This window comes from Elgaria multicarinata, chromosome 1 (genome assembly GCF_023053635.1).
Source record: "Elgaria multicarinata webbii isolate HBS135686 ecotype San Diego chromosome 1, rElgMul1.1.pri, whole genome shotgun sequence".
Lineage (NCBI taxonomy): Eukaryota > Metazoa > Chordata > Lepidosauria > Squamata > Anguidae > Elgaria > Elgaria multicarinata.
In genome coordinates this window covers 190,481,053-190,501,460 of record NC_086171.1, presented here as the reverse complement: position 1 = coordinate 190,501,460, position 20,408 = coordinate 190,481,053, and the positions used below count along the sequence as shown (strand labels likewise).

At 45.7% G+C, this 20,408-nt stretch overlaps 2 protein-coding genes across 3 annotated transcripts in view; one reads left to right on the top strand and one right to left on the bottom strand.

Moving 5' to 3' along the window:
- Nucleotides 1–7,579, bottom strand: part of MATN4 (matrilin 4) — a 52,594-nt gene extending 45,015 nt beyond the window's left edge. For both annotated transcript variants that reach the window (XM_063120120.1, XM_063120111.1), the window contains exon 1: nucleotides 7,490–7,579. The gene's annotated coding sequence lies outside the window, so the exon portion shown is untranslated. The remainder of the gene's footprint in view (nucleotides 1–7,489) is intronic.
- The window catches only part of RBPJL (recombination signal binding protein for immunoglobulin kappa J region like), a 65,173-nt gene that overhangs the window by 13,472 nt on the left and 31,293 nt on the right, over nucleotides 1–20,408 (top strand). Inside the window, exons 2-3 of the mRNA XM_063120133.1 lie at nucleotides 7,458–7,572; nucleotides 18,698–18,823. Coding sequence (XP_062976203.1) covers nucleotides 7,458–7,572; nucleotides 18,698–18,823 — 241 coding nt within the window. The remainder of the gene's footprint in view (nucleotides 1–7,457; nucleotides 7,573–18,697; nucleotides 18,824–20,408) is intronic.

The window sequence follows — 20,408 nt, the reverse complement described above, 5'->3', positions numbered from 1 at the left end:
CAAACTACCCAGTGTAACTGATTTGTGACATTTAAATGGAATGAATTGATGGTGTCTTGTGGTTGTTGGTGAAAACCCACTACTCCCCCAAACTAGGCGGTTTCGACTAACATTCCAGTACTAGAAGCCTGGAGCTGTTCCATTCCCTCCCACAGGACTTCAGTAAGGCGTCTTTAAAAACAGTGATTTGAAGAATGCTCCCTCTGACCACCATGCACACATTAGTTAACTGGAATCCTCTGATCAAAGCCCATAATTCATGCTCAGTGACAAGAACCTTAATGTACTGCTAGTGTGGGTTTTTTAGAAGACTTTTAGAAAAGCCAAATTCTGCAGATAAATTGTTCAGGGAATGACTGCTGCTCAATACACCATTATGCAAATAATGTAATCAATAAATCTGTTTTGATTGTACGGAGAAATGTATTAGGGCAATTTGTTCATTCGACTTGCACACATTTAACGTATCCATGGGGGGAGGGGGGGAGGGAGAGAGAGGCTGCATCCCCATCCCTGACCCAAAGTCCATGGATTCAATGGAATGTCAGAAAGAAGAGCCCACACATATACAACTTAATGCACATATGCCAGCCTCCCAAGCTGGTGCTCTACAGACGGGTTGGACTACACCTCCCAGAATCACCCAGCCAGCTATGTCGGCTGGGGATTCTGGGAGTTGTAGTCCAACCCATCTAGCTGGAGGGCACCGGCTTAGGGAAGGTGGACATAGACACTCTAACTCAGCCTTCCCCAACATGGTGCCCTCCAGATGTTTTGGACTTCAATTTTCACTGGCCCCAATTGGCACAGCCAGTGTGTAGGAATGTTGGGAGTAGAAGTCCAAAAGATGTAGAGGGTACCAGGTTAGGGAAGGCTGCTCTATCCAATCAGGAACCCTGTGTGTTCTAGGCTTTGACTGGATGAGGAAGTTATGTGCACACAGTTGTACATGCTCCATTTGCCAATGGTCCACTGAATTTATGAATGTCACAGGACAGGGCTGGAGGACATATGGGCATTGTTGGCGGGGCAATAGGCATGCACAGCACATTTCATTAGGGTGTACACCCAGGTATTTTTTTTTAAAGGCCAACATTTATTGAATACTCAATCATAAAGAATATTTTATTTGTTTATTTAACACTGTAGACACTGATGCCCCACATTCAGCTTGCCTGACTGCAGGAAGGCCATTGCAGGTGAGGGGGATAAATGAGGAGACGCTTCTCAAGCCCTAGCATTGGTAGGGCTTTGTAATGAGAATGGCCAGAGAAGGTGCTTACGAGGTGATAGTAGCCTTCAGGGCCCTCTTCCTGGCTTCTTTGAAATGTGGCTCGCAGCAGGGAGGTTCCCAGCAGAGCGATTCCTTTTCACTCCTGCTACCTGGAGCCATGGTGCGCTATCAGGGGTAGTGGCAGCAGAGCAGCCAGAAAGCAGATGGAGGACTGTTCCCGGTGCATCTGGATCCCCCTCTGGATCCCTACTCAATGGCCCCCTCAATTCGGCGCTTATTACTTGAGACATTAGGATACGCCTGGGCACTCCTGGCACACCTCTTCTGCACGCCTATGGGTGGGGCCAACAGAGTTCCCCTCCAGGTGCACAGTATACACATGGAGGCCAAATGAGTGAATTGCCCAATAAAAAGCACAACCAGGATAAAACTGAGCAGCAATGCAGAGATTTATACAGATTTAAAACAGCGAAGTTAAAAAAACTAAGATGATAAACTCTTAAAATACTTGGAAAATAAGGTCTTCACCTGGCGTCGAAAAGAGTACAACATAGATGACAGGTGAACCTCTCTAGGGAGCTCATTGCACAGCCGGGGTGCCACAGCGGAGAAAGCCCTCCTCCTGGTAGCCACCTGTCTCACTTCCTTTTGCAGGGGCTCATGAAGAAGGACCCCTGAAGTTGATCTTGGGGTCCAGGCAGGCACAGGATTATGCTGTGTGTCACATGGAAGCCAATACAAAGAGAAACAACTTCAATGTGTGGCTACAATCATGTAACGTGTCACGGACTTCAGCTTCCAGTAGAGTTTGCAGTGTTAATCACATTGCTGAGATTTCCAGATTACTTTTTGAAAATAGAACAAGTTTGTAGCCCCTGAGGTTTCTTGAAAAGTCAAAAGTTTACAAAGAGTGGCCAACGAGACCACATTATGCCAGTCTTTTTTCAGCTTCACTGGCTGCAAGTCTAGATCCAGGCCCAATTCAAAGTGCTGGTATTAACATTCAAAAGTAAATCCCATTGTATTCATTGGGGATTATTTCCACATAAGTGAGCACAGGATTGCAGCCTGAAATCTTATGCGCACTTACCTGGAGCAAACCCCATTGTATATAATGGGACTTATTTCTCAGTGAATAGGCATAGGATTGCACTGTAAATCACCCTAAACAGAATCGTCTAGTTTAAGCAATTTTGTGGGTCAAGAACCAATTATTTGTTCTCCCAGCAGTGGCAGACTGTAATTCAAATATGCCAGCTGATTTCCCATTTCTTCAGATGATTCAGCCACACACTTGAGAGCAGAACACATTTTCTTTTCTTTTCAAAATAAGATTAGATGCATTGCTAGGAAATTTAACAGAAGGGCCCCCATTGGAGACATTGAAAAAAATGTTTAACCTTTCTTTAAGAAGCCTTGCAGGAAATCTCAGGAGACATACTGTGTTTTGAGCAACCAAAGAACAAATTCATATGGAATTCTAAAAAAAGAAGAAGAAAAGAACCGCACTTGTCTTGAGAAAAAGAACTGCCCCCTCCAGAAAAAACAAAAAACACTCTCCTACCGAATAGCGTCTGATGAAATGCTATTTTTAAAGGAAGGAAAGAACATCCCTTTCTTTGGGACAACTTATGCAAGTTTTCAACAACAATTCTTCCAGATGGCTAAGTAAAAGCCTACTAGCTTGGGTAGATAGTGTCATTTTACTAAAAAATACCACACTCCCCCTGCCTGCATTCCAGACAGGAATTCATATTTCACGTGGGGCCAATTCCATCTCTGAAGTAAATCCACTTACTGTACTGAACCACCCTCTGAGAGGCAAATGCCAAAGCAGAGCACTGCAAACGAACCATAAGGATCCTTTGCTTTGGAAAAGACTCCGTGTTTACTTGAAGGTCCTAGAGGGCAGCCTCCAAGCTGTTTGTTACCACAGCTTTTACAAGATTTCATTCTCAGAGATCTGGCGATTCCTGCTCGAGATGCGGACGCAGTTTTGAAGGATAATTTATTGTGCCAGTTTTAATCACTGGGTTTACGGGACAAAAGTCCCATTGACTCCAGCAATATGGGAGCCAGGCCCTTCCTGTCTGCCTTCTCAATATTAAACCACTAGACTTTCTCCATGCTTCCGACCCTACACAGGAGCGCTTTCTGCCCTGCCATTATACATGTGATGGTGTTCTTCCAGTAAGAGTTTGCCCAATTACAGAGAATTCTTTTATAGCCTCCCACCCCAACCCCAACCCCACTCCATTCTGCTATTCACATCAAGCACACCCATTCTTCTCTGGAAGAACTGCCCAGACAACTTCAGCTATTGAGCAATGCAGAAATGTATATTTATTTATTTATTTATTTATTTATTTAAGCTATTTATGCAAGCCTTGGGGAAAATATTAATCCCGCCTAACCTTGTTGAAACATTTCACTGTTAGGGCTATTTTTAATGGATTATTTTTTAAAACAAGAGCATAGAAAAATCCCAGGTGGCAGTTGTCATGGTAGAAGGGGCATTCTACCTCTTCTACCAGGATGACATGCCTTGTCTAAGATAATTCCTGCTGCAAATGTATGGCCATTACCTAAAATCAAAGTGAGTGTGCTTACCCCCACCTCTACCCCCAAATTATGCAGATGTGATGCAAAGCTAGAGAAACTTATTCATGCTTTAAGTCCCATTGAAATCAATGGGGCAAATTAATTACAGCTAACAGTGCAATCCTATACATGTCTGCTCAGAAGTAAGTCCCACTGAGTTCAATGGGGCTTATTTCCATGTGGATATGTATAAGGGTTGCAACCCATTCATTTCAATGGGACTTAAGCTTGACTATGTTTCTCTGGATTTCGGCTACTCTAATAATTAATGTATCAAAATCTGTATGATTGATTGAAACGGCAATCTTGTACACCAGGCTTCCCCAATGAAGTGCCCTCCAGATGCTTTTGGACTAAAACTCCCATCACTTCCAGCCAGAGAGTATGGGAGTTGTAGTCCAAAACATCTGGAGGGAGACAGATTATGGAAGACAGCTGTACATCCTTATCAATGAATTCAATGGGACTTTGTTTTGAGTAGACATGTATGGAATTAAATTGCACATTTTCTTTAATTGGGTAGAAGCCCTAGTTGAAAATAGCAAGCTTTCCATGGCTTTGTTAATTCCATGACTAATGAATGCACTAGATCTGCTACAGAGGAAATAGTGTAGTTTACATGGCATCTCCTACCAACACCTGATGAAGAGCCTGATGCAGCAATCTCATACTCACACCTGCTTAATTGATTTAGCTTGTGCACATACCTAGACAGCATGCCGGAACCAAGCGGCTACCTGTGCAAACATGCCGGCCACGTGCACCAGCAGTTTGCAGGTATAATTTCAGTAAATGTACAGCAGATATAAAACAACCCCCTGAAAAGTCAGTCATGGAAGAAGATCTGATGGTTCCAAGATATATATTTTTCTGCTCAGAGCACAGCATTGACATATGTATCGGTCTTAACATTCATGGAAGAGTAAAACAAAACACAGCTAAGGAGCAACAGCTTCAAAAAGCATTCAGTCTTCCAGACAAGCAATAAATGTACCTTTAAAACCAGCCACACTTGTAACATCCCTAGGTAATCAAGCTATCAATACAATAATAAGAATAAGTACAAATTCTTACTGAACAGAAAGGTGTTTTTAGAATAGCCAAACAGCAGCAATGCTTCCCTGCCATAAAAGCATCCAGGGCGAGAAGGAAAGCATATAGGATCTTTGTAGGTTGTCATACAGGGTGTGTCAAAAAATTGGGGGTTGCCAGAGCAAATGAAAGTGGCTCCAAGGAGGCAAAGAAATGAGTGTGCAAATTGAAAGAGACCTCCAACTGCTAGATTGAAAACACCTTCCTTGACTTCTCTCTATCTTCCCTCAATCCTTAATGTTCTTTCCAGTAATATTCCATAAAATCAAAATGTTCTTTATACATCATGCCTTGATCCATCCATTGTTTCTTTCTTCTCCAACACTAGTAACTCTTTGTCTTTGAGCCAATATGGTGAGTAATGGGCAGAGTGTTTGAACTGGACCAACAAGACCCAATGTGAATGTGAAAGCTAGCTAGCTAGTTATATAGGTTAGATAGCCTTAATGAAGGGGAAAGGGTAGGGTCCTTCTTTAGAAAGCCTCTTGAGGATTGCTTTGGGCATGGTGATTTCCTTACACAGTTATTATCGCTTCCATCTAGGAACGCAAACCATAACATGCAATGAAGTAACAGCTTCAAAAAGCATTCAATCTTCCAGACAAGCAATGAATGTTCAAGTCAGTTACTTTCAACTACAACTCTAACACCTCTATGTTTCTGTTTAACCAAAGACAGGTGTGCATTCATCGCATGCCACAGGGTACACAGTTTCGACACAGAAGTCATATCTATGTAAGAAAAGCATTATGTGTTAAGTGTCCCTGAGTCAAGTATCGTTATTTAGGAATTGGGCATCTCTACTCCTTGGTATCTCGGGACATGGGGCTTGTCACCTTGCTCCCTCTGATCACTCTTGCTCTTCACACTACTTTACATCCTGGTTCCTAAGAGCCATAACTCCTCCTGAAGTTCACACACCAGCTCAGCTAAGCTAAATTTTCTCTGCCTTCAGCATCTCAGAACATCCCAATTCGAACCTTCAGCTCTATTTAGCATTGGTGAGATGGGGTCTTCCAGTCTTTACCTCAGGGATGATGCTCAGTGGCGGAGTACATGCTTTGCATAAGGTTAGATCCCCAACGTTTCCAGGTAGGACTTAGAAGAGTTCCTGCCTGAAACCCTGGAGAGCTGCTGCCAGTCAGTGACAACAATACTGGGCTAGATGGAGCAATGGTCTTACTCAGAAAAAGTCATCTTCCTATTCCAGTCTCATAATGTACAGCGTGCTTGCTCAGCCTCTCTAGCAGAAGACCTCTGAGCTGACAGGCATGAATTACTAGATTGGTGGGAACAGGGGGAATCGCTATTCCATCCCACCCACCACCTACTGCCACAGACCCCTAGCTCCACCAGACAGAGTGCCCTATGCAAAAGCTAAGGATAGCACTACAGGTCTCCAGATATTAAAGGCAGTAGCCAACTGCAACTCTGCATCTTCCAAATGAAAGGACGGGATCAATTTGATGAAGAGAGCTTCAGACATTTCCTAAATAAGTAAGGGCACAATCCTATGCATGGAGAGAGAGAGAGAGAGAGAGAGAGAGAAGTCCTACAACTCCCAGCATTCCCCAGGACTTTTTTCTGCCTTAACATGCATAGGATTACACCCTAACTGCAGGAGAGAACACTGAGATGGCAAAGGCGTAGCCAGGCATACTAGAAAAGGTAGGAAGAATTGAGCGTGCTTAGCCTAGACAAGACAATAAAGATACAAAAGTTTTCAAATACCTAACCATAAAAAAAAGAAGGTATTCAGCTTGCCTATGGAAAGTTGAGAAGCAAACGGGATCAAATTAGGTCGAGTTGGATATTTGGAGATATGCCCAGCATGGCAACCTGTTCGGGAAACCTGTGACATTTCTTTCTCGGGTTTGAAGGCGAAGATGGATGTGTACCTATTACCCACCACAGTATTTAGGTCTGAGAAGAGTATGATGCCTGGGATGGGGAGAGATGCTCTTTAGGGCTCTTTGCAAAAGCAAAACAAAAGAACCTGTCCACTCTCTCATAACTCAGTGGGCATTTATAACCAATGCAGAAAACCCTAGACAGCTACCCGGTAACGAACTGGGAACGATCAAACACAAACACACGCAGACGACAGAGGGGCTGAGTTCGGACGACACGCTAATCAACTGGGCGGGGGTAATAGGAATGGGAAACAACAACCGTTGATTATTGTGTCGTCCGAACTCAGCCCCTCTGTCGTCTGCGCTTGCTAAAGAGAACGGCGGAGATTCATTGGGTTCTTGCAAAACTCATTGTAGGATGCGGGGTGGTTACTCGGGGTGGGGTGGGGGAGCAGGACTAAAGAACCCTTCTAAGAATGCGGCCGCGCATTTATCCACACCTTCGCCTCCCCCCACCCCCCGTCCTTAGCATCTGACGCAGCCCGCCCCGTTGCCCTGGTGGGGTAGCAGCTCTCCCCCAGCCGTGGGGAAAGGGGTTTCTAGGAAATGCCCCAGCCACCCCGCGCGGCGCGCGTCCCCTTCTGTCCTGAGCTCAGCGCTGCGCTCTCGCCTTGCAGGTGCCCGCCTCTCCCCGGAGCCCCTCACTCACCTCGGCCGTCTGGAAGGCGCGGAGGGGCAGCCAGCGAACGCAGCGGAAGGTGGGCGGACGACTCCCCCGTGGCGCTGGTACAGGTAAAAGCCGGGGAGCCTGGGCGTGGGCGGCGGCGCGGGGCAGAGGCAGCTGCGCCTTACGATTGCGCTCTTGCCGCGGCTCCGGACTGTGAGAGGAGCAGGAGCAGCGCGCGCCGCATTTAACCGGGATCGTGTAGGGAGAGGCCCGGTGGGGGAAGGGGCCGACCCCTCCTCCTTGAGGCTGGAGAGAGTGGGGCTGCCCCATGGAGAGCGACTCGGCTGCGCTGCGCCAGCCCCACCCACCAAGAGGGGTGGCGCCGTGTACGGAGTTCCCTCACCCCACCCCGCTTCCCCGCCCGGCCCCAGCATCCTCTTCCACGAAGATCTTTTGGGGCCTTGTCTTGCGGGGTGGGGAGTTGCGCGCGGGGGTGGGGGTCTGGGCGTATTAGGACAAGCGCGCGGGGAAGTCAGGCTGCCCAATGTATTTATAACGCCGGCCGTGCCACGTAAGGAAACGCGTATCACGGACCCGCACAATTGCTCTGCGCACGAACTAATGCGGGGTAAGTACCTCCCTTGGTTCCGAACGCAGAGGCGGATTGAGGCTTCCCCTGCGTGGCTCAATAGGCATTTAAAATGAGCAACAGATCTTCTAGCTGCAGCAGCATCTAGGAAATCTTCTATTCAAACAACTTTGAAGAACCAACGCCCCCGAAGTATTTGGACGCTTAAAGAGCGGATCGTAACAATGTAGATGTTATTAATATGAATCTATCCTGAAATTCATGAAAATTAATAGAAACATGACATTTTCAAGCTCTGTAATCAAGGCTCTCTTTAATCATCCTGGTTGTGAATGAGACAGGTTGATTGAAGGCCATTAAGGGGAAGCTCATCTCTATTAAAGAAGTGAATGTGCATAACAGAGATTAATGACCTCTTACTGCCCTTTGGTCACCCTATCATACAGCCAGGATGATTAAAGAGGTTTTGGATTACAGTGTAAAAATCCAGGCATCCAGTAGCCACTGGTGCTGAAGAAAATGGATCTGGTGACTCACATCTAGGGATGCTCCATGATGGGCAGCCCTGGCACCACCAATCTGGCACCACCAAATGGACACCTCCTCTGTCTTTCCCTCCTTTGCGGATTTTCTATGATAAGAAAGGGGGGAAAGGCAGAAGAAACAGTGGGGAAACATTGGGGGGAGGGAGTTACAAAGGGAAGACATTATCCTTTGGCCCCTGGTAAAATTCCATAAGTGAGGCAGGGTGATTGCAGAACAGAAGCTCATAGGGCTCATCTACACCAGGATATTCCACTATGAAAGCGGTATATAAAAGGCAGGAGCCACACTACTGCTTTATAGTGGTACTGAAGTGCACTGCAGGATCTACGCTACTGCTTTGTAGTGGTACTGAAGTGGGGCCCATTGACACATCTGCACCAAGCAGGGTATTCCACTTTGAAAGTGTTATGAAAGCTGTATATGGTAGATGTCAGTGGGCCCCAACAGTTGTCAGTGCACTTCAGTACCGCTATAAAGCAGTAGTGTGGCTCCTGCCTTTTCATATACCGCTTCCATACTGCTTTCATAGTGCAATATCCTGCTTGGTGTAGATGAGCCCATAGTTGCTGCAGAGGTCAGGGAAGCAGTTTCTTCTCCGATCTGGATCCCAGAAAATTCACTAACTCCTGGTTTTGTGAAAATGTTGACAAGCCTAAGCTGAACCATCACTAGTTCACTGGTGAAGATTTCATTGTGCATTCATGATTCTAATATTGTCAAGTGATTCTGTTCACATGACTTTGAGATCATGATAATTGTGAGAAAGGCATTTGAAAATATTAGGCATGTTAGCTTCCGGACAAGGATGATCGTATATGCACCTGCTGCTACTAGGCCCTCAGTACAAGACTGGGAAATGACTGTTATTCTAGATTAATAATTCTGGAATAAAAGTGTGGAAATTGAGTTCATGCTAGGAGCGAAGGCAATGGGCTTCTCTCCATTAAAACAAAAATCCTATTCCCTTACCAGGCTTCTTTTTACAGAATCTTTCTGGGATTATGATGGACACAATACACATGTCTCTGCCTCCCTCTCCCCCCCCCTTTTTGGGGGAAGTTCCATATGTTCCATTTATACAGCCAACAGATGGCTGTGCAATATTGCAGCAAAATTCACTATTCCAGAAATACAGCAGCTCTTTGATGGCGGTGTATATTTGTTACTGCATGTTCAGCGAGTTAAATCATGGTGGAATAAACCTAAAAAATGGTGGGAGAGGCACCAGAGGATGACGACATCATGAAAAGGACCTACAAACTTCAGTGAATAACTGATCTTGATCGCTCCATGTGAAGGAGCCTGATGATGAATGTAGGATTAAAGTATTATCATCATCATCATCTATAGACCAAATAGCAGCACTCCACATAAAGATAATTTCTGGTATCTCCCCTCATTCCATTTGTTCAACTTTTGAATACATTTTATTATTTATTTGCATGCATCCATCACTCATATGCACATAATTTGTTGAACAGGCACTGGCATTATATGTTTTCCCACTGGCTAAAAGGAGCATTAATGTTAACACAACAATGGCCACACAAATCAATGTTATAAACTTTGCAAGTGAGAGTGAACTGTTTCTGCTATTAGTCTGAGCTGATGAATAGATAGCCTGGCCCTGACACCAGCAAAACCTCTGTTGTGAATATGTGGACAAATAAGGCTGAGGGGCCATTTGTCTGTGTGTTGTTCCAAGTGAGGTATTTATTGTGCCATCACCCTGCAGGGACAGCATCAAGGGTAGGCTTGGTTGGGTGCCTGCTGAGGGCCCACACCCGAACAGGGCCCCACTGACATCAGCCCACTGGCATTGCTCCTTCTCTTCATACTTGCAACCTGCTTGTTCATCTGCCTCTCACTCTGGTCCAAAGAACAGTAATGGTGAGAAGAAGGAGCAATAGATGCCACTGCCTTCTTGCCTGTCAATCATAGTAATGAGGAGAAAGAGAATGAGAAGCAATAGCAGCTGGTGATGATGGCAGTGAGAAAATAGGCTCACTGAGGGAGGGGGCCCATTGAGGGTGTCTTGCCCAAGGGCCCCCGGAAACCTGGAGCCAGCATGATCACCCTGTTTCATTCACAAAAATTTACAGTTAGTCCAGATGATGTCTTCCACTGATAACCCACCAAGGTTTTCCAAGCACTTCTTCCATCTTTTTCCTTATTGCAGAAAGTCCACTGAGGAGAAAAAGTCAGAATAGCTGCACAAGGTCTTCCAATTGGTAGCGCTAGGACACCTCTAACTGGAAAAGCAACTTGTGTCTTGGCTCATGTGGGAATGCAACAGTGGGTGGAGACAATATTGCATAGTTCTCGCTTATTTCAAACTGTGGCTCCTGTTAACTATGAGACAAACAGGACAGTATAACTGTCCTGTTTGTCTGCACATGGTATGATCTAAGGCAGAGGTGGGCAGACTTTAAGTCTGTGGAATCTAGTGTGCTTTTCACTAGAACCCTGAGGTCCACCATCCAGAGCCAGTTGCAATACAGGGCCTGTTCAGACAACACGCTAAGCCATGGTTAGGCCACTAACCCTTTTGAAGCAAATGGTTAGTGAGCGTGTTTAAACCATGGTTATGTAGCCACCATGGTTAGGAATGGTTCACATGACACACTAAGCCATACAATTTAGCTCAAAATGCTTAACCACCGTGGCTTAGTGTGTCGTCTGAACAAGGTCTCAGTGACTCAAGGAAGGAGGCACAGAATTGTGGAACAAGGTGCCTCTGAGCCCACGCTCAGCCCAGGAATTTGTTTTCAATACAGAACAGGAGTTTGCAACAAATCCTTTCACTCACAAATCTACTCCAGTTTCCTCCCAAGCCTTTTTGCTTAATTAGAGAGGGGGAAAGCTTTTCATTTTCACTATTGTTAGAACTACTGGAAGCCAGACCCTTGCCAATCTACTGTAAATCACCCAGAGATCTAATAGTAGAAGCTGATCTAACTTCTGCCCACCCCTGACCTAAGGCATTAAATCCAGGGTGCTGAACCCAGGTCCGGCCCTCCTGAGTTCCCAATCCAGCCCTCAGAGGTTTGCCAGATGGCCACGTCCCCTTCCCTTGGCTCAATCCCTTTTCCCCTGATCACCAATCGTTTGATGATTTCCCATTTTGTGTGTGTGTGTTTTTCTAGGGCTGTGCACCACTTCGAACCCTGAATCCAAACTGAAGAGGGCCTATTTGGCCTGCTTCGGTCTAAATCTAGATGAGGTCTGGATCAGGTCGAGGTAGTCTAAAGTGCTTCGGGCCACCTTTGCCCAGCTCAGGGTGACGGTGAGCCACTGCAGGTAATGGTGACCCATCCGGCAGCCACCAGTCCTCAATGAAAGCTGCCATTTTTACTGAAGATGGGAGTTCTGCCATTTCCTAGATCTAAGGTTGCAAACTGATGCAGCCATAAAGGGCCATTTCCAGAAATGCAGTGGCTCTGGGTTTGGGGGTGGGGGCAGCAGAGAGAGGGGAGGCTGATGGACTCTGTGTTGGCCTTGTGCCAGCTTTCCCACGTACAGTACCTGCTGCACGGTGGGTGCTCAGGAATCTGCAACAACCAATCCGCTTTGGGTGTCCAGATTTTGCTTTTAATCCAGTGGGTCAGCCTGGGCCCGAAGTGGCCTGAGTTGGACCAGGGTCAATTTAGAAGCTCTGAATCGGCTCTGACGGGGGCAGGGTGTGTGTCCATGCACCACCCTAGTTTTTTCCACCATTCTAAAAGGTTGCAGTGCTTCTCCTAAGGCTCAGTTATTGGCAGTAAGAGCTGTAAACTAAGCTACGCTGGTGTTTCGGCCCTGTCTATTTGCCTTTGGCCCCACCCACCAATGGAATTCAGTCCGTCCGTCCCCATGTTGGGCTTTCAAAGCATCCTCCCTCCATACCTCCTGCTTCCAAGGCTCCTAGTGCTCCTAGTTTCTCTGCATTTGGCACATTGCTCTAGCAAAGTTCTGGCTGCCTGTAAGCTTCAGTCACTTAAATTGGGGTAAACAGGAGTAATCAGGTGTATATAAGTGTGAAGAGAATCAGACCCAGAACCTGCTGAAGTACATGTGATTCCCACAAATGTGAACAAGTATCTCTGCACAAATTATACCAGTGCTGTCCAGAGAGTACCGTGAACTGGCCAGCACATGAACTGGACGTCAGTAGCCTTTCATAATGTAGTGATGTGTTTAATTGCACGGAATTTCCTTGGCAGGTCAGAATCATGCCTTCATTTAATCTGCCTTGAGCCTTTCGTGTCCACGCTTGTGCAGGAGAGGGTGGCAAGGAAAGCTGTGTTCAGGTGGAAATATCAATCATGAAATGTGTCCATCAAACTCCGACTTTACATAATTGGGAAATTATTCACACCTTCTCGGCCTTTTATCCACACTCCTCAGTGGCCAGGGAGGGGTTTTGTTTTTCTTCTTTATTCCACTGTCGGTATGTGTTTGGAAGCATTCTTTAAAGTGAAGGTACAGAGGATGAATAGGGGAAGGGATGAGAGAGAGAGCAAAGGTTTATGCAAGGGCGTAAGAAGCAGAAATTTACAAGAATGCTACTTTTAGATGTCAAGACCGTGGGATAGAGGGAAGTATCTACTCTAGCGAGATTGCCTTGGGTTTGTGGTGGTGGCTTACAAATACCCTTTTATGTGGGTGGTAGTAATAGGTTGTATCCAATGTTAGCCTAGCTTTAGTCTCATTCACTTCAATAGATCTGCTCTAAGTAGGATTAACATTGGATACAAGCCAATGGTTCGCAACTGCCGAGAGTTCCAGTCAGTTGATATTCCAGAATGTATGATGCATTCACCTGGGACCATAGAGAAGACACCCTATGCAAATGTGCATTTTGACCAAAAATTCCAGTCCCACTTTAAAGTTAGATGTTTTATGAATTAGTAGGTAGGTCACCAGATTGATTGATAGGGTGTTACATATTATTTTTAGATAACAACAGCCATTGATGTTGCTAAATCATGCATTTAAGATAACAGATAATTTGATCCTAGGCCGTCCCTGAAATTGGTAGGAGTTACTTCTGAGTAATCATGTTTAACATTCTGCTGTATATGGCTTTAGGTACACCATTCTTTCAGCCTCAGCCTTCCTTCTTTAATATCATTACACAGATCTATCTTATAGGGTTGTTGTAAGGATTACCAAGATAATGTATGTGAAACACTTTGAACACTCAAAAAGCACTTTATAGAAGCCATTAGGCCATAGCTCAGGGGTAGACCACTTGTGTTGCAGGCAGAAGGTGCCAAGTTCAGTCCCCAATATCTACAGGTAGCACAGCAAAAACTCCTGACTGAAAACCTAGAGAGCTGCTGCCTGTCAGTGTTGACAGTACTGGGCTAGGTGATCTGACTCAGTATAAGTCAGCTTCCTATATTCACAAGGGTCTCATTGAATGTATGCTTGAGATCTCTGTACTGTATGCCTATGTCATAAATATAGCCATATATCAGAAAACGTTTGGGAAGGGTTGTAACTCAGTGGTGGAGCACATGTTTAGCATGGACCAGCAGTCTAATTCTGTATAAGGCAGCTTCCTATGTTCTTAAGTATTATGTTTTGTGTTTCTATTGAGCTCTGTTGGACTTTACTTAACATCAACTAGATCAGCTTTCCCCAACTTGGTGTCCTCCTGATGTTTTGAACTGCAAGTCCTGTCAGCTGACTGGGGGGTGATGGGAATTCAAGTCCAAAACATCTGGAAGGCACCAGGTAGGGGAATACTGATCTATGCCCATTCTTACTTAGTTTCCTTACACAGTTTATTTGAATCATGACCAAGAATTCAAGTGCTGAAAGAGAAGGCTTTGGACAATGTTCAGAAACATTAAAGCCCCATCCAAGCTGAAGACATGACCTGGTGTAGACATGACAAAGCAATAATACGACACAATATTTAAAGCCTTGTATGGAATCAGTATAATAAGTGTCAGAAGGAATGAATAATTCCCCTGTAATCCTAAACATACACCATGTGCCAGTAAGAGTAGATCTGGTTTGATAAACTCCCTTCAGCAATTGCCCGTTGATTTGCTGAATGTAAATTTAAACCATATGATGGACTTTGGGTGGTCTCGAGATTCAAAATGCAGAAAACTATTCAAAGATACAGCATCAAAACAATGCAGCCTAAATGTCTAAACAAAAATAGATGGTTGATGAAATGATAAAATAGAGTAGATATGACCCCACTGATTGGGCATGCTGAGTGACTGAACTTCAAATCCCATATCACAAGATGATCCCATATCATAGTCCTCTAAAGGCAACATTAATCATTTGTCACATATTTTGCCCTTGCATAGATTTCCCCCCATTCATACATAGCTAGCATGGGTAAGGGGACAAGCCAAATAGGAATTTGGTATGTGGGGAGCGTGGTTTAAACACTTTGCACCCATCACAGTCTCAATCAGAATCCCCTCCCCCATGCCTGCTATTTGCAATGGCAGGAAAGCCCCCATTGTTGCCAATGGAAGCGATCCTCCCATTGCAAATAGAAGGCATGGAAGGGGTGATTCTGATCAGGACCATAGTGGAGGCAAAGGGTTAAAACACTCTCCCCCAGCCCATGCCATGTCCTGAGTGGGCTCACAGACACACACACCAGCTATTTGCAAAGGAAAGACAGGAAAACAACTGCAAAAGAGCAAATTAGCCCTCTGGCAGAGGAAAAATGACTTTTTCCTATCAGTAATTTATATTTTTATCATCTATAATGGGTGGGCAACCTGGCTCCATCCAGATGTTTTTGACTACAGCTGCTGTCATCCTTGAGCATTAGTCATTCTGGCTGTGACTGATGGGAGTTGTAATCCAAACCATATGGAGGGCACCAAGTTACCTATTCCTGATCCAATCATCATCATCATAATAGAAATGAAGAATTATAACTAATATTAGTACAAAACTGTAAATGTTTGAAAGACAGATATATTGTTCTTTGGGTGGTACTAAACTATTGGGAAGGAAGGAGGTTTCTAATAATTAAATGATGTCCATGTTGCTATAGTCTTGAGTCTCTATTGACAACCCAGCCTTCAATCAGATAAGTGATGAGATTGGGAAGAAGACAGAAAAAGCTAAAAGGGAAACCAGGAGGGGGCGGGGCAAGCTTTCGTGTGATAGCTGGAAAGAGTCAGAGTATAATATATAAATGAAAACAGATAAATAAATAAATCTGTTATCTGTCTCCAGTCAGAAGCAAATTCAAAGCCCCAAATTGTTCAGGAACTCCATTGATTGCTTTCAACTTTTTTCAGGTGCTGATGAATCCATTCAGCATGTAAACAGAAAAAAGGATTATGTTAGGCTTTGACCTGGTTTGGATGTATGTAAAGCCGAGATACGCACAAACCTTATGTCTGTACAATCCATGCTCTCACCACCCCTTCCTCCTCCCTTCTCGGCACATCACCATTAGCCCAGGAACTCTTAAAAACACACCATGGTTTCCAATTACATCCAGACAGAAAAACTATGGTTAACAAAGATTGGAACAAACCAGGAACTTAAGCCAGGTTTTGAAACTGAATTCAGAACCTGGCTTATTACAATCTTGTAAACATAGTTTTCCAATTTGAATGTAATGGGAAAGTATGGTTAATTGAAGACTCTCTGGGTTAATCATGGCACACAGAGGGCGTTGCTAGACCTACCGGGTGTTCCGTCGTTGAGGAGCGGTGAAAGCGGCTTTTCCCGTTCAGCCGTGACGCCTCATGATCCACACCTGCCTTCGATTTGTGGCGGAAGTTTGCGCCGGTTGTGCTGCTGCCGCCGCGAGCACGGTTGCGCAGCCACACCGGCCTGATTGCCGCGGCTTTTTTTTCCGCTCGCTGCACAGTTTGCGCACGTCCGAAAGACCGCAAACTTGCGCAGCCGTCAGCGATGCCGCCGCCGGCCCTGGCGGCGGCAGCGGCGGCAGTGCCAGTGCCAGCTGAAGTGCTGCTGGTGCTGTTGAGGGTCAACATTGATGCGCTCACTTCCTGATGGGGGTCGTGGCGGGTGTCATATGACCCGAGGTCAATCGTCTGCATGGCCACTCTGTGCCTACATCTCCCATCATGCCTCTGAGGTGTCGGCGGCGATGACCGCCTCTGTGCCCTGTGCCCCATCCCAAGGAGCCAACCCACATCTGGCCGTAGCCATGGCAGCAGCCCACAAACAGCTCTGCCCTCTGCCAGCCTGGTACCCACACTAACAGGCAGCGTACAGCACCGCCATTATGCGGCCACGGTAGCTGCCCACCGCAAGGAGTCACCAGCCACTTTTCCGGTCCTCCGGTCCTGCGCAAACTGTCACTGGGGAAATAAAAAAAAAACCACTAGAACAGGCGCACATCCCCCACCCATCCCCCACACACCCCAGCAGCACACTAGCCACTTTTCCGTTCCTCCGTTCCTGCGCAAACTGTCACTGGGGGAATAAAAAAAAAAAGCCGCTCCGCCGCGCTGCCCCAGCTGGCGGACTGCGCGCAAATGGCGGAGGCGGCTTGACCGAAGCCGCTGACCACTCCCCCTTAGCACGCCTTTTCCTGCCCAGTGCGGACCGCAGTGACCTCACATCCTCCCACACGTACTCCAAATTACCGCGGGACGGCAGGAAAAGGCGCCCTAAAACTCACTTTTTTAAAGTCGGGAGAAAGAGGCTTCACCGCAGGATAACGGCGGATCCTCGTGAATGTCATCTGGAAGCCTCGACGTGACTGCGGAAGGTAACGCGCGCTAGAGCCTCGTCTAGTAACGCCCTAAGACGGGAGAAGGGAAGGGGTGATGTGAGGATAACCTTCTCCTCCCATATTTACCTACTCAGATCTTAAGGTCATCATCCAAGGCTCCCCTCCAGGGGAAGATCTAAACTGGAGCAAAGTGTAAAAATTAAATCAATATGCTAAAATATGTATGTCCAACTTGGGCAAAGTGCAGCTGGTAATAGTTTCAGAATCAAAAGAGGGCTAATGAGAAATCAAATTGGACTTCCCTTGCCATTGGCTTATGACCCAAGTTTAATCTACACCATCTCCAGTTAGGGCTGGGAAAGATACAAAGAAAGGACCCCAACCTATAGCCCTAGAGAATCACTGCCAGTCAGTTTAATAGATAATACTGAGCTAAATAGACCAATGGTCTGCCCCAGTATAAGGGAACTTCCTCTGTATGTTCCTAGATAGTTTAAAGTGGCTAACAAATAAAATACAAAAACAACCAAACAACTTGCAACACAATTTTAAAAAGTCAAGGAACTTTAACATATCAGCAGGAAAGGCAACTAAAAAGAGGGATTTGCGTTCATGGCGCGCACATTAATTCATCCTACATTTGCCTCTGCTAAACAAGTTTTGCAGAGCTTTGTATCTTTTCAAAAATGCTCCAAAAAGTGTCAGTGGAGCAAAAGAAAGGAAGAATCATGAGTGTGTACACCGTAGGAAGCAACAGCTCTCTCAAGCCACTTGGAACTTGGGTGGTAACGTGCAAAAGAGAGCTTCGGCTAATGAATGGGATAGGGAACTAATAAAATAAATAAATCTAGAAGAGGGCACCTGCATCTTTAATAGTTGTGACAAGTTACAGCCACTGAAATTCCCTAACTTCTGCATAAAGGTTTAAAATGCAAGATCCCTGTCCTTTTTTGCCCTGGCCCACCCTATTTTGAACTCTTTTAAAAACTATTATCTGTGTCTCCAGCCCGTAGCTAGGCATCTCCAGGTGTCATGGACAGAGCTCTTGGAATGCAGCAAAGAGATGCAGCGGGATCAAAGCTGTCATTACAGGCACTGAGATGGAGGGTAATTTGCAAATGCAAAACATACCAGCAAAAGTTCAGTCAGTTTCAGTGCACTTGCATGATACCTGGTGACCGGTGGGGTTAAGCTGCTAAGACCTCTCAAATCAGAGTGTGTGGCATGCAATCCAAGCCTATACATGTTTTAGTGGGCAGGCAAGATCTAAATTAAATATATAAATAAAAATAAATCACTCAGAAGTAAATGAGTGAACACAGTGAGACTCTCCCAGGTAAGTATGCCCAGGACTGCAGTCTTGTAGTATGTACACACCAGACTTCTTTTGACTTCTGTCTGGAGTTCTACTCTGCTTCCTCACATTTAGATCCAACCCACAGCAAATTGACCCTCTCCGAGATGGTGTGCGCAGGTATCTTCAGCATCCATCTGACCGGACTGTGCTGATCCTCCATGCAAAAGTTGCTCAGAAATCATATGGTAATGAAAAAAGGTAGGAAATCATCTTGAATCCTTTTAGAACTAGATGGCCACAAGAGTCTCTCCATAAGAAAGATTAAACAGGATGTGTGTATATGTTTGTATGTCAGTGCATTGTATGTGAGGTGTACTGTGGGTGTCACGACTTTCCAGATGTCAGTGTATCCCCAACTGTGCGCAGATAGCTGGTGTCAGTGTATGCCCAGGTAGCTGGTCCCTTTCTTTACTCTGGCCTCCTCTAAATGAGCGATTCATTGCACACTTGTGATTGGCCACTCACAAAAAACTTCAGGTCAATTTCGTGACATCAACAACAACCAGGACGTCTCCTGCAGAAGCCTCCGGAAATCCGAGGATAAAAGGAGCCACTTTTAAAGTGGTAATAGCCAGGAAACAGCATGATCTTCCACCATTAGATGGTGCTGTCTCAATAGAACGCAATAGAATTGAATGAAGTTTTAAAGTCAAACCCCTTGTTGCCCCCTCCTCCCATGTGATGCAGCCCATAACAATCATGCCAAAGAACCAGGTAGTGCAAAAACACCAGGTAAGCAACACGATTTTCCTTAATGTAGAGATGCTCTCTGTCTCAATCTAATTTCCCTACCACCATCTTCACTATCTTACATGCAGAGCACATAGAGAGCACATGTAGCAAATGGTATTCTGGCTTTATGAGGGCAACAGAGACACAGGGCTAATCTACACCTGCAGCCCTTTCGCTACGGAAGAGGGATGCTTCTGAATGTTCTCCGCTTCTGCAATCACCACTCATGGGGGACACATGACTGTTCTTTCCCGAAATTACAGGAGTTCCGTTCCAGGAGACATGTGCCTCATTACAGCGCTTCCACATGTGTATTGGTAGGCAGATGGCTACAGGGCATAGGTGTGTGTTTTTAATGACTCATGAGGGATGCACATAACCACAGATGCACAGCAACACATGGGGGGGAGAGGAACTCCATCGAATATGTGCTCCTGCACAGAGATATGTTTGTATTTTTTTAAAAAATGGCATTAAAACATGCTGATACCCATGCGCACGCCCCTCCCAACTGGCTGAGCCCACAGCTCACAGTGAACAGCAATGGCCTTGCAAAGGGGTGGGGGCACACCACACACATTCTTCAGAACGGAAGTGAGAGAGCCAGAAAAACCGTGACAAAAGCAGTCAGGGATATTCCGGGAAAACTCAGAGGTGGAGCCAAGGTCTCCGCAGGAGCAGGTGAACGTCATGTGCCCCGTTAGTGATGACTCCAGTACAATTCTGCAATAAACGGCTGGTGTAGATTCCCCCACAGATGTGCCTTGAGTGGCACATTCTCTCACACATGTTCTTGATTTATACTTGTTGGCTGGTTGCACTGTGCTGCCCAAACTCTGATTCTTGCATATTTTTGCATGCAAGAGAGCAAAACATCTCAGAACCCATTCAGAGACCCTTGATTCTTATACATGGACTAGTTCATTTTATTTATTATATTTCTATAACACCCCATAGCTGAAGCTTTCTGGGGTTGGGGGTTCATTCCCCCCTGGACCCCACTGGGTACCCCCTGCTTTAAAATAGCCCCCCTCCCCACTTTGCCACTGGT